The sequence below is a fragment of the Cryptotermes secundus genome, unplaced genomic scaffold (assembly GCF_002891405.2).
Source record: "Cryptotermes secundus unplaced genomic scaffold, Csec_1.0 scaffold1854, whole genome shotgun sequence".
NCBI lineage: Eukaryota > Metazoa > Arthropoda > Insecta > Blattodea > Kalotermitidae > Cryptotermes > Cryptotermes secundus.
In genome coordinates, this window is record NW_019724622.1 from 41,936 (window position 1) to 56,343 (window position 14,408).

General features: G+C 38.1%; 1 protein-coding gene across 1 annotated transcript in view; it reads right to left on the minus strand.

The window, feature by feature from the left end:
* The window catches only part of LOC111862611 (protein Hook homolog 3), a gene marked incomplete at its 5' end in the record, with an annotated part of 69,505 nt that overhangs the window by 26,204 nt on the left and 28,893 nt on the right, over nt 1-14,408 (minus strand). The window contains 3 exon segments of the mRNA XM_023848133.2: nt 4,182-4,346; nt 10,286-10,563; nt 12,742-12,916. Of these exon segments, the coding sequence (XP_023703901.1) occupies nt 4,182-4,346; nt 10,286-10,563; nt 12,742-12,916 (618 nt within the window).

Genomic DNA, 14,408 nt, shown 5'->3' on the forward strand with positions numbered 1-14,408 from the left:
TCATTTATTCCTCTATACAGGTCTCTAATATTCTTGTTCTTACTGTTCATTTCAAGCTCATCAACTTTGTCTTTCAGGTGTTCCCTCTTTTTGTTCCTGAAATGCCTGCTGGTTTCACGTCTTATATTGTTCAGATTATCCCAATTTAACTCGCTTGGATCCTGTAACCACTGCAACTTAGCCTGCTTTCTTTGATGTAATAATTTTGAGAATCCTTCATTGAACCATGGCTTATGCTTCTTCAGTTCATAATAACCTAGACTCTCTTTGGCAGACATTTTTATATTCTCTCTAATAGTTTCCCAAGTTTTATTAACATCCACCTCAGTGTCCAAGTTTTCCAAAGCCGCAAACCTATTTGAGATTTCAACACAATACTGCTCTTTACCCTCTACCTCATTTAATTTCTTGAGATTGAACCTCTCCATATGAACTCTGTGTGTTGTCTGTTTGCTCACTGCCAGTCTTTCCCTAATCTTTGCCACCACCAGGTAGTGGTCAGTATCACAATCTGCTGCCCTGAATGATCGGACATCAAGTATACTTGAGTGCCGTCTCCTATCTATCAAAATATGGTCTATTTGATTGTGTATCTTCCCATCAGGAGATGTCCAAGTAAATTTATGGATGTTACGATGTGGGAACATTGTACTTTTGACAGTAAGATTTTTTGATGTGGCAAAGTTTACTACTCTAACTCCATTATCATTACTAATTTCATGCAAACTCTCATTCCCAATTGTTGGTTTGAAAATGTCTTCCCTCCCTACTTTGGCATTGAAATTTCCCAACAAAATTTTCATAGGGTACTTCGGGTATTTATCAAATACACGTTCTAGTTCTTCATACACTTCTCTACGTTATTCCTATTCTCCTTGTGTGTGCTATATGTACTGCCCATCTCGTTCTCCTTCACTTGATAATTCTAATTAAATATGGTGAGGACTACATGTCATGAAGCCCATGATTATATAATTTCCTCTAGTCTCCTACTATTTCTTCCACTTCAGTCAAAATTCTCTGAGCAAACACCCTCAGACTCCAGTGGGACAATTGCATTCCCCAGACATTTAAATTTGTTATTGTGGTGTTTAATTTCACGATTGTTTAAAGTTAAATGTTTCAACCACGTGTCGTTATAAAATTACTAAACAACAAATCTCTGCAGGACCAATTATCACAGTTCACATACCTATATTTCATTTATATAGCCACTACATTAAAGTTTATATATATAATTTCCAGTAAAACTCTACTTTTGGCTTTATTCTCAGACAGTATGACACTGCTGTCATTTACATGCATTTCAGTTCCTAATATGTGATCACAAAGATGTCTGACTCATGCACACTCACTATACACAGTCCTGGCAGGCATCTGGTGTTAAAACAAGTTCATAGAAGGTGACTGACAAAATTACTTCCAATCTAAACACACTCACATGTTTGATTACTGCAATATTTCACTATGACCTTCTACAGCTCTGGCTGCCTCATTGGTAACAGAGGTTTGTTATTCCCATGTGGGCTGATGTGGATGAATGAACTGTGCAAAAACAGCTATTTGTTTTTCCAGACATCAACTCAAATCCTTATCTTGTACAGACTACGCAATCACTAAAATGTTTATATCAGCAAAAACATTGTTGCAACTGTAGTGGGACACACTGTGAAAGTCTTTATAACGATGGCGTAGTTTTCAATGCCAGGCCACAGTACTCTTTCTAATCACTAAAATCCTGCCTTCTCACACTTCTTAGCCACTTGCTGAACTCAATCTCCTCTCACGCATCTAGAAGTTGGCTGCCATATGGTAATGTTGGAAACAGGGTGCAGCATACACGGCCACCTTACAGTTTTCACAGTTGTACCATGTTTCAAGACACTGACACTTTTTGCAGCGCATAACACAGTGACAAGAATTTGGTTTCACACTGTGGCAGCACTGTAGGAAGGAAAATGGGGTTCATTCATCCTTGTCAGGGGTACAGTTTTTGGTCGTCTGCCTAATGGTCTCTCTTCTGTTGTATGATATTTTGAATCAAATTTTCTACAAGTTTCACTTGAAATTAGATCCTGGAAATGCTGCTGCCCTTTCTTTTTGTAAAGTAAATATGAATTCAAACAACAAATATCAATCAAATGACGAAGTGCTTTAGTAGTAGGAGTCTTTTCCTTGAGCTGTGACAGCATGTCAAGTAAGCATCACTGAGGCTCACACCTCCCAACCTGGAATTATAATCAGTGACTACTTTGGGCTTCTCCGTGTCTTGCCCTTGAACCACTTCATCATGACTGGTAGTTATAAGACAAATATCTCTCTTTTACACTTTGTTATCATTAGTCTGTATCTGTAGACTGAAACATGTTCCTCCTTTTTTAGTTTTGCGCTATTAATTCAGCAGGGACACCTTTCCTGTTTCGATGCAAGGTTCCCATAGCACCAGTTTGTTTGCTGCACAGCTTTTGGAACAGATCTGGGCCTGAGATTATCCATGACTGTCCATGATTACACAGTATCCTTGATTCCACAGAGGTGCCATTAGCTGGAGAAATACTTTTGAGCCATATGGCTCATTTTAGGGGCTTATGCAAAACAGTATCCTGCCCAATGTAAATAATAAAATTCCATACATAACCAGATTTGGCTTCACACAATTTAAATTATACTATACAAAATGTAGCACTTTTTGAAGGACTGTACACTTCCTGCAGCAAACATCCCTTGCACATTAACAAAGACTAGTATACTGACATATCACACTCTGGTGTATATATTTTTTCCCTCTCTATGGCTCTACAGCCCTTTTGACCTTGGCTGCTATTTAAGTTTCTTAATCTTATACACAGTTGGCAGGACTCCTTGGATAAGAGATCAGCCTTTTGCAAGGCCACTACCAACAGAATCCTTCCACTGGTCAGGCAGTTCTTCCTTATTTCAAAAAGAATTAACGAGTGTATGGATCTCAGACTGTGACATTTCAACTCCTTCTTGAATCAGTTCTCCTGGAATCTGATCATTACCTTGCAATTCATACCTTTTCAATTTTGCAGTAGCAATTTTAACCTCAGAGGGGCTAGGATAAGGTAGTAATGACTCAGATGTATGTATTTCTATCCGCTTAACATCACTGACCTTATGCACATTCAATAACTGGGAGAAGTAGTAAACACACAAGAACTGAAGAACTGCTGGAGATGGTGTTTCCTCTTCGGTCCAACCCAAGGCTACATAGCAAGTTTCGAAGAGGAGGAGGCCAGTGAGAGCCAGGGATGGCCAGTGAGAGCCAGGGATGGCTAGTGACAGCCAGTAAGGCCTAATGATGCCACAAGTTAGTTGAGGTGTTAGTTTGAGCAACGAATTAGCTGTGTGACAGTCACCAGCTGGTAAGGACGTAAGCAGAGGACACTCTTGGGGTCCCTTACCAGGCAACAGCTAGTGCAGGACATAAATGACTTGGTATGTGCTGTAGTGAGAAGTACAGTCCACAAATTAGTGAAGTGCTATAATTACTTGTTGTTACAATTTATAAGAGATAAATAAATCCAACTGCCAATTCAAACCCCATGTCTAGTCACTAACATGTGGCAATATATCCCCTCTTTTTGTTCCTGAAATGTCTGCTACCTTCACTTCTTACACTATTTAGAATATCCCCATTCATTTGGTTCAGATCCCATAACCCTTGCATTTTGGCTCTTTCACCTTGATCTAATAATTTTGAACATCCTTCATCAAACCACAGTTTATGTCACTTCAATCCTCTACTGACCTACACACTCTTTGGTTATGCTTACAGAATCTTCATTTATGTATATCCTGTTCTTTATTATCTAAAGACTTTATTTTTTGAGGCTTAAGTTTGTGTTGCAGTAGACAATCTGAGAAGTTTCAGTAGTGGATAACTAACTGGTGAGTCTCTGGCTAAGTGGATATTCAGACTTCAGAACAAATGGAAATTTATACCAGGAAACTCACAGTCAGCGTAGCTAACTGTATTGTGTTGCATGTCCCTGAGGTGAACTATGTTCTTTGTTACAAAACGGTTCATTAGCCTGGTGTTTATACTACATATTATAAGTACCAGTACAGATGGCATGCTAGACTACAATTCTTTCTGCATTTCTAACATTAATTGTAACAAATGACAAATATTCTTACATTACTTCATATCCACCCACCTCCTTCTCTCTTTGAATAGCACTCAGCTTCTCTTGCATGTTTTTACACTCAAAATCATTTTTATCAGCTCTCTTTGTCTCTTCACTAAGTCTCTGATGTAATTCTGCTATCTGCTTCTTGTATAATTCTAGCTGGGGTTTCCAAGTTCCACTTTTCTTCAGTTCCTAGGAAAACAAAATGCAAGGTGAAAGAACAGTTAAAAAGAACACATTACGTTCTGAAATGAGATAGAGATACAATTGATGTACTTCAACTGACCTGAAATGTAATGAGCAGGGGTAAATAAATGTTGGCTCAGTTACATAAAAAATTCTACCTGCAGATATTTCATCACAAGAGAACCCATGCTTACCCATCCGGCTGCAATTGCTCCACACCAGCCTACATACAATCATGTAACATACAGGATACAAAATATACCCACTGCTCCTTATGCTACATTATATTATGAAATGCTATTTCAAAGTTCCCACAATAGGACAAAACAGAAATGCTGGCCTAACTTACTCAATTTTGGTTGCCATCTCCTTCAAAACAGTCTCCTTGGGAACGTACACTGCAATCCCAACACTTCTTCAATGCTTCAAAAGCACCACAGAAGTCATTTTCCTTAATGCTGTCGAGTAATACTTGCGATTCTGTTTGGATGTCACACTGTTTCAAAATGTCGTCCCTTCAGTTTCACTTTCAATTTTGGAAACAAAGCAAAATCACAGGGGGCTAAGTCCAATGAGTAGGGAGGATAGGGAACGATAACCATGTTGTTGTTAGCCAAAAACTCTGTGGTTTTCAGGGATGTGTGGGTGGAAGTGTTGTGATAAAACACAAAGTTTCAGTCTTTTCCATCGCACATTTTCTCTCAAGCATCTCAAAGCGCCACAGCAGAGGTCCAATTTGACCATAGCGTTAGGAGGAACAAATACACGATGAAGAATCTCCTTTACATCGAAAGAAACAATGAGCATGCTCTTTTTTGAACTCTGGACCTGTCACATCTTTTTTTGGCTCTTGGTGACTGTGGGCTCTTCCACTGCGATGATTGTTGCTTTGTTTCTGGATCAAAACTCTAAATTCAACTTTTGTCACCCGTTATGATCAAACAGATCCTCGTAAAAGTTGGGTCCTCATTAGCCTTCTCTAGTAGCTCCAGACTCATGTTTATGAGCTGCTGCTTTTGATCATTTGTCAAGAGTCGGGGAACAAACTTTGAGCCAATGTGGCGCATGTTTAGATTTTCTGTTAAGATCTCCTGGAAAACTCCATAACTGATCCCAGTGGTGTCTGCGAGCTCATGGATTGTTTAGCGACAGTCTTCGTGTATGAGGTCCCAAAATTTTTCAACATTTTCTATTGCTTTGCTGGTGCTTCATCACCCTGAACATTCATCATCTTCAACCAACGCTTCACTGGCCTTGAAACGTGAATGCTCTTCAAAAACCTCTGTCTGGCCTGAAGAATGTTCTCCAAAGGCCTCACAAAGAATTTCTAGGATTTCAGAAGCAGATCTACCAAGCATCATGCAAAACTTGATGCAAATACAATGCTTGATTTTGCAATCCATCACAGACAAAATGAAACATGAAGTCAAAAACCAGTTATGCAAAAACAATGCGTGTTCACAACGCAGTGTCATATGGTAGACAGATGCAATAGTCTTGCGGAAGTGTGACCTTGGCCTCACCTCTCATCTTCTTTCACCGATTCAGTTACAGCAGTAACAGTCCAGGAACTTTCTGATAGAATCTTGTACATTATGTTACATTATTCAACATAACATAACGTATTGTATTGTAACATAACATAAGATACCATTTACTGCTTAACATCTGTATAGAAATGAAGAGGGAGTGGGACTTTTCACTCACTGGCCTTCATTTTTTACTTATTACAGACAAGTAGACAGGCAGACAAGTCAGTCTGTTAAGTCCTGTCAACTAGAATAACAAGTGAATGAAAATAATTATATTGTAACGTTTATTAATATTTGGATCAGTTATTGTTCCACTGTCCATAAGCACTTATTTTCTTGGTGTCAGTTCATTGTCCATTCATTATTTCAGAGCAATACCACCCACTCACTCTCACTGCACTGACATCTTATCTCTCGTCAATGAACTGGACTGAAAACTGACTTGTAATTATTACTTGCTGACTGACCCACTAAAGGACTGCACTAACTGACTCGCAACTTACAGCAATTATTACTCCACGTCTGCTTCTACATTGCACTGAACTACTTTCTATTTTGAAATGAACTGAAATGAAATGAACACATGTCTGTGCTACACTGCAACTGACTCATGAGAACTTCTACAGCTACTTCCTTACAGGTCTGGCATCATTTGCATACGTTTCATGAGTTCTTGAGTGACCGCAGCTTTTGGCATCAGATAAGCAGGGTTTTGAACAATCTGGGGTGGGAGTCTTTACATTTCAATTAAAAGAGGGGTGCACATAGGCCAGGTAAAAAGAACCCCCAACCCCCTACTGCTCAACTCTTACAATTCAATGCATCTCTTTCTTATGAGAATTAAGGTAATCAATCATGAGATGAATTCCATACTTTCAAAATGGGTAACAGGTCTATAATAAAGTGTGCATAGTGTATGACTCAGTTATGAGAGAAGTACTGTGAGACATGCTCAAAGAATCTGGTAAATCCATAAAACTTGTTAGCTGATTAAAATGTGTTTAAAGAAATACTACAGTATAGTCCACACAGGCAGACATTTCTCTGATGAGCTTCCTATTATGAATGTTCTCAAACATGGATATGTATTATTTAGGCATGTGTGAGTTTTGAACCTTCAACACTGAATTGAGAAAGAAAATTTCTCTGCTTTGATTTAAATGTTCATTTTCCAATGTCAAACTTCTAGAATTTTATGTTAACTTCTTTAGCTTTGTATGGCAGGATCTGATGCCAAAAAGGATCATGATTCCGAGTGACAAATATGTATTAGAAACTTTTAATCAGTTTCAAGCTGTTAGCATGTTCATGCCATAATTGATGTTATCATGCTATTAGAGCAGCCAATGAGAAAGCAAGAGAAACAGAAGTATGTTTCCAGGTCACAAGCCACAAGCTATCTTGAAGATGTCCAGAGCACTAAGGCTGGAAGCAAAAGCTGTAATTCACCAAGGTACATCATGAGATTCTGTGACAATGCAAGAGTCCCTCTGCATAAAAATGGCACAGCATGTCCAGAAAAGAGGTATTCATGTGAAAAAGAATAATGTGCCAAAAAGTATCAGGCACTGGACAGTTGTAATTTCTACTTCAGGATTATAGTGACTGAATGTGTGCAACAATTAAACAGCTGTGGAAATGACAAGAAAATATTGGGTCTCCTTAGGCAAACATCCTAAGGTGGAAACAAAAGAAATAGGAAATTATACCAATTTCAAGGAAATACAGTCATTTGTACAAATTCAAGGACAGAATGGAATGCCAGTTTCATGCAACATCATTAAATTTAACAGGTGCAAAAAACTCAAGTCCAACACAGGGTGTATTTTCAGATGCCATCAAATTACACCATCAATGAGCGAGGTGAAATATTTACTGCCATAAATATCAGACAATAAAAAGATGCGAGTGATTGTAATATCTGATAGTCAATCAAAAATCTATGCTTAAGGCACAGAATACTTGTGCTGGATGCACTTAATGGTCATTTAATCATGGATGTCACATCTGCAGTTCATGCAATGAATACTGTGGTCATGCAAGGAGGAATGACCACAACCATACATTCTAGCAAATAAGCTTCTTAAGATAATTTCAAATGAATGTCTTCTGAATGGTTCTTCTCAGAGGACCATGATCTGATACCACCAGGACAATAAAGAGGCCCAATGTGGAGCTGCTGCAATAGCAGATCAAGACTGAGTCACAATCAAAGGATTTAAAATCTACCGTACATCTGGTATGGTTGAATGGAGAACAGACAAGAAGTTTTGAATGCTGGCAGCAAATATGAAAGTCTAAGGAGTGAATATGAGATAGAAGATAGGAATTTTGATGACAATGAAGCTGAGACAGTTTACAGAAATGGTAAATAAAGTGAGACTTGTGAAGCTGAAGACATCAAGAATGAAACTAACTCAAAAATTGTCATGTATAACATAATCTGTTCTGGAATATAACACCATGTAATCTGATCAAAGTAAACTGGCGTTTTGGCGCAACATGTCACATCTATCTTCAGGGCCAAAGAGTAAGCCATGAAAAAAGCGAGCATGAAGTACACAGCAAACAATGCTAACTGACTTTCAATGGATTACATGGTGCTATATCCCAGAAGATATAACTCTTTATAACCACTGTTGTGAGAATCTCGAATCCTACATTATGTATAAAATATTTTCTAATATTTATTTTCTTTCTTTCTTTCTGTGCATATGTTTCCTACTGCAGGGTCACTGTATATTCAAAATATTCTCTCATTAGTGTAAATATGTTACCTCACTGAAAAAGTGGCTAGTATTATAAATTACTGGAGTGAAAACTGGTCTACTAGAGAAAATTCTTGTTCCCACCTTACTTCTCAAAATGTTTCTAAATTTTTGTACCAAACTGAATAAGGACCTACCTAGTTTTAATACTACTGTTTTATAATTCTGCTTTATAATATGCAACTAGGATGGTCAAAGAAAATCAGAAGAGAATGGAAATGAATGGGACACATAAGATATCTGATCTATGGTAATGAGATTAACGTGTTGGATGAAAATATAAAAATCATACATGAAGCACTTTATTAGGTTCTTGTAATGAGGATGCTTAAAAAGCAAACAACAGGGAACTAAATATGTACTGTATGTCTGTCTGAACCTAGGACAAATTTACAATATGCAGAGCTAATACATCCTTCAAAATTCTGGCTAAGACCAAACATTTAGGAACGACAATAACAAATCAAAATTATATTCAAGAAGAAACTATAAGCACATTAAATTCATGTAATGTGTGTGCTGCCATTCAATTCAAAATAGTCCATCACTTAACTGCAAACATACAGATTATAAAAAAGAAACTATAAATTTTCTTGTTGTTCTAAATGGGTGTAAAACTTGATTCCTCACCTTACGGGAAGAACTTAAGACTGAAAGTGTTTGAGAACAGATTGCTAAGAATATTTAGAGCTAAAAGAGATGAACTAACAGGAAGAAGCAGAAAAATGTATGAGAATCTTCATAATTTGAACACTTCACCAAACATTATTATGGCGATAAAATCAAGCAGAATGAGACTGACAGACAGGTACGCATGATATGAAATACATGCCAAATTTTTGTCAAAAATACGATGGGGAAGGAAATAGTTGGAAGACATACATAAAGACAAGAGGAAAACTCTAAAATGTACAGGGATGTGGATTAAAAACATTCAGCCCAAGACAGGGTTCAGTGGTGAACACAAACATGATCTTTCACATTCCATAAAAGGTGGGGAATTTGTTTACCAAACTATTAGCTTCAGAAGAAGGGCTCTCATCCTTTTAGTTATAAACTGTATACAAATACATTCACACACCTCAAATTTCATGAGATTTGAGATTCCCTCAGCACTGGCTACAAAAACTACTATCTTCTGGGATGTAACTCTGTATGGTCTAGAAAAAGTTTACTGACATTAATGATGAACATTCTGTTTCCATCAAAAGGGTCTTGCTACTTACTTGACTGGCTTATCCTTCAACCCAAAAGATGTAGGTAACAAATTCCTCAAACGCAATGGTAAACTTCTACCATACTAAATGGCATCATATCCCAAAAATAGTAATCTTCAATTACATATTTTATTTTTTAAGTGTATACCACAGATCTGACAGCTGACAATAAATGATTCTTCAGGGGACATAAGAAGCCAACACCTTTACTAAAATACAGACTGGATCAATTCTCTAGTACAAAAGGAAAGTATACCATGAAATCATGGAAGTCATAACTTAAAGTAACAGAAATAAAAACACAAGAAACAAAGATACTATTGTAAACAATATCCTACTTCCAAATGTACTCAAATCCACAGACTTACAATACAAGACTGCACAAGCTTAACTAGTATGAGTACAACAAAAATATTTGAAACACACACCTCTTCAAGCTCCATGTTTTGTTGCATATAGTCTGTGTTCTTATCCTCCAAAATTTTCATCTGTCTCTTTAAATCACCATATTCTTCCAATTTCTTCTTGTATGAAGCAATGGTAGCTTCATATTTGACTGCTTTATCTGCCGTTTCCCTTAGAATATCAACTTCATCTTTTAGATGTCGAGCTTCATCAGCCATTTTTTGCAACTCCTCCAGCTTAGAATGAAGTTCTAGAAGTTCCTTCTCCTGCATTTCAACTTTCATGCGATAGTCATCCCGTGCTAGAAAGAATGGTTTAATGTAAGGGTCCTGAATTTGTAAAATGTTACATTTTTAATAAAATATCCAACAGGCAAACAATGAACATTAACTTCCTGTGTAGGCATTTTACTGGCCTACTGCTGAGCATGAAGTGCCCTTCTAAATCAGTAACATGGCTCTTACAATCCACCATTGCTGTAGATTGTTCACATATGCACTTGGAGATCAAAGAACAGAAACACAAAGGAAACTGCAAACTGCCAAAACTAGCTACATGATATAGAAGGGCTGCCACCTACCCGTGAATAATAAGTGAACATAAAATATCAAGGATACGTGAAAACTGTTTGGGGAAAACATGACTGCCAAGTATGAACTGTCATTACCTGTCTTAAAGTCTCACCTGAAATTACCACAGAAAACACAATGTGATAACACAGATTAACATGCTCAGTTTCTCAAAATGCAATGTAAATAACACCATTAAGCTTGGGGTTATGGATGAAATACAGGCATGACTAATTTATCCCATCATTGTTACAATAACCCTGAGATCATGAACATCAAAGCACTTGACAGTCTGCTACAACTTTCGCATTCAAAAGTAAACACTGGACAGAATTAAGACAATTGTGGACATAAACATTTGCATATTGGTGTACATATACAACACATGGGTCTTGGACTTTTGAGATAGATGGTCCACCATATTTGGTCTACAGACTCCAAACTTGCAATATTATTGTCTTTTTTTTTTATTATTATTCTGCATTGTTGTAATATAGTATTCTACTTTGCTGATTTCTTATGTGTGCACTGTTGTTTAGTGAATCTGGATTGTTAACTATTGTAAAGTTAGATGTACTATTGATTTCCTAGTAAAGTGGAGCAGAAAGTGATTTTGAGTTAAGTGCTTCATAGTAGTGTTTTTTTTACCAAACTGTAGAATGTAAATAAGGAAATTGTTTATTGTCTTGATGTGTGGTACTGACAGTCTTTCTAGTAAACGTGGAGCTTCTCATAGGTGGGTCACCAGTGGCCTTATTTGTAGACTGTGGCTACTGTTTCCACTTAAACTGTGCAAGCACCAGCCCAGTGCACCAGACAGGAGCACGCCATGGTACTGTATCCCATTAAGTATCACAAGCATGTGAAGAAACAGGAGAGGATCAGACACCTGGAAAAGGAACTACTAAGGCAGTTACAGAGGAAATTTGCAAGCCGAAAGCAGGAAATGTCAGCAGGAACTTCACGTAGCAGGACAACTCACAATATTGGGGATGGGGGGGGGGGCAAAAATTTCCAACTCACAGTCCCACAGGTTCTCTGCAAAGGATGCTAGTCAAGTTCAACTGAAGAATAAATTCAGTATGCTGGCAAAGGTGCATTGGAAGTTGGTCAGCAAACACCAGTTCTGTTGAAGCATAAAGGCAGGGAACTAAAATCATTCACAGCGAATAGAGAGAAAAATAAAAACAAAAGGAAGATTTTATTACTAGAAAGCACCCATAGTAGGGAAACTGGCCCCATGCTTCAAGAAAACCTAGGAACTAAATTTGATGTGTATGGTATTTTCAAACCAAATTCTCCTCTAACAGAGGTTGAGGATATAGAGAAGCTTTGTAAAGGCCTTGCCAAGCAAGATCATATTATTATAGTGGGAGGGCCAGGAAAAAGCCTGCAAAGAGGACATCAAACACCAGGGTGGGGTTTGTCAATCTCTTTGAGAGGCATGACAAGCCATGGATGAATGGGAGAGTTAGTAGCATGAACCTTCAGCTTAATCGGGATCTGAGGAGGAATGATGTCTCACATTGATGCTACTGACACATCATCTACTGCAAGGGAAGATTACACTATGCATGACTTGCACCTTTTGGGCATGGTGAACTTCTACAAAATTTGTATTATTATGACTGTGCATGAAATACATTAATGGGACATGTCTGCTTTGGATGGTGGCCCAAGCAAAACTGTGCTTATGGCAGCATAATGGTGCACCAGAAGCATAATCTGGCAAAACTGTTTACAAGCAACAGCTCCCAGGCAACTTGTTTTTGCAGTGTTAAAATTTCTTTTTGTTTCACAATAAACCGCACTATTCAGAATGACACTTGCATTGATTGAAAATGCATATACCAAGGTTTACCTGTAATTAAATACATCATCATCTGAAACCTTCAGGTTTGGTATCTTACATGTTTCTATCCTGAATATTTTTTCTTTGCAAGCATCAAGCTGTTTCCGTGTTTCCTTATACCGATGGATGGTGCTTGTACCAGGATCCTCCAAAGCTTCAAACTGACGTAGGCGATCCTGTAGCTTGAGGTTCTCAAGCACCACACTAGCTTTCTCTTCCTGAAGCACAGTTACCTACAAAAAAAAATTGTTTTATATGAGAAACTTTGGTAGTATAACTGTGACTGCTACAGAAGCATGTACCACTGATTTCAGTTAGCAGCATATGCTTTACAGATTGCTGTGATTGTACAGTACTACCAAAGTGAATGGGGAAGTCTTTTCAAACACCAAGGAGACAAAATTAAAGTTATGCTGCTACACATTTGTGGTCCTTAATTAAACTTAAATCAGTAGAACAAAATATTTACAATAAATGACAAGTTCTGGATTGTTGAATACGCCCATGATTATATCTAATATGTAATTTCACCTTTCGGTGTTTAGCTGTGACATACACGGTGTGTCCAGGATCCGTCACGACTCATTTTTTTTAAATTTTGCCCTACAATGTCATCTGTTGGCAAGTTGTGGCATTAAGATTCTTGAAGTTTCAGCTTTGGTTGTCTATAATTTCAAAGCACAAGTATTGCTGCACCATATGTTCTGACCTTGAATGTAACAGTACTGTTCTGACGCTCGTTGGAAAATGGCGGTTGAACAGAGAGTCAACATCAAATTTTGTTTAAAGTTAGGCAAAACAGCCAGAGAAGCAAACGAAATGATGAAAAGTGTGTATGCTAGTGATTGTCTGAGTCACCTGAACATTTTTCGATGGTATGCTGTATTTTGTGACGGCAGAGAAGACACTGAAGGTGCTCCACGTGCATCAAAGCCGAGAACAAGTCGCACTGAAGAAAATGTGAAAAAAGTGACCGAAATCCTTGCATCAGACAGATGTGTTTCTGCAAGACTCATCGAGGAGCTTTTGGGAATACCAAAAAGTATTGTGCATCAAATATTGACCGAGGATTTGGGCAAATGGAAGGTCTGTGCACGGGTTGTACCACACGCACTATCAGGCGATGAAAAATGTGCCGCCAGAGTGGAACACTGCAAAGACATGTTACAGTTGGCCCTAAGTGATACAAAATTTACAAAATTGATTGTTACTGGTGATGAGACATGGTGTTTTCAATATGAGCCTCTCACAAAGCGGCAGAGTGTAGCGTGCTTGAGCCCATAGAAGCCAAAACCAAAGAAAGTGTGCATGCAAAAGAGTCGAGTAAAGACACTGCTAACCGTCTTCTTCAACTCCAGAGGAATCATTCACAAGGAATTTCTGCCAGAAGGTCAGACAGTGAATTCTGATTATTATCTCGGAGTCCTCAATCGTTTGTGGGCGAGAATTCTTTGAATTCGACCTGAATATCAAGAGCAATGTTCCTGGTTGCTCCTCCACGACAATGCCCCACCCCAGAAATCGAAGATTGTGCAGATTTTTTGGCCAGAAAAGGGATCACAGTCCTTGATCATCCCCCGTATTCAACAGATTTGGCTCCAGCAGATTTCTGGTTCTTCCCAAAAGTTAGGCTGGCGATGAAAGGAGACCATCACAACACCATCCAGGACATCCAAAGGGAATGTACTGTAGTTTTAAATGCGATTCCACAAAAGGTGTACAGTA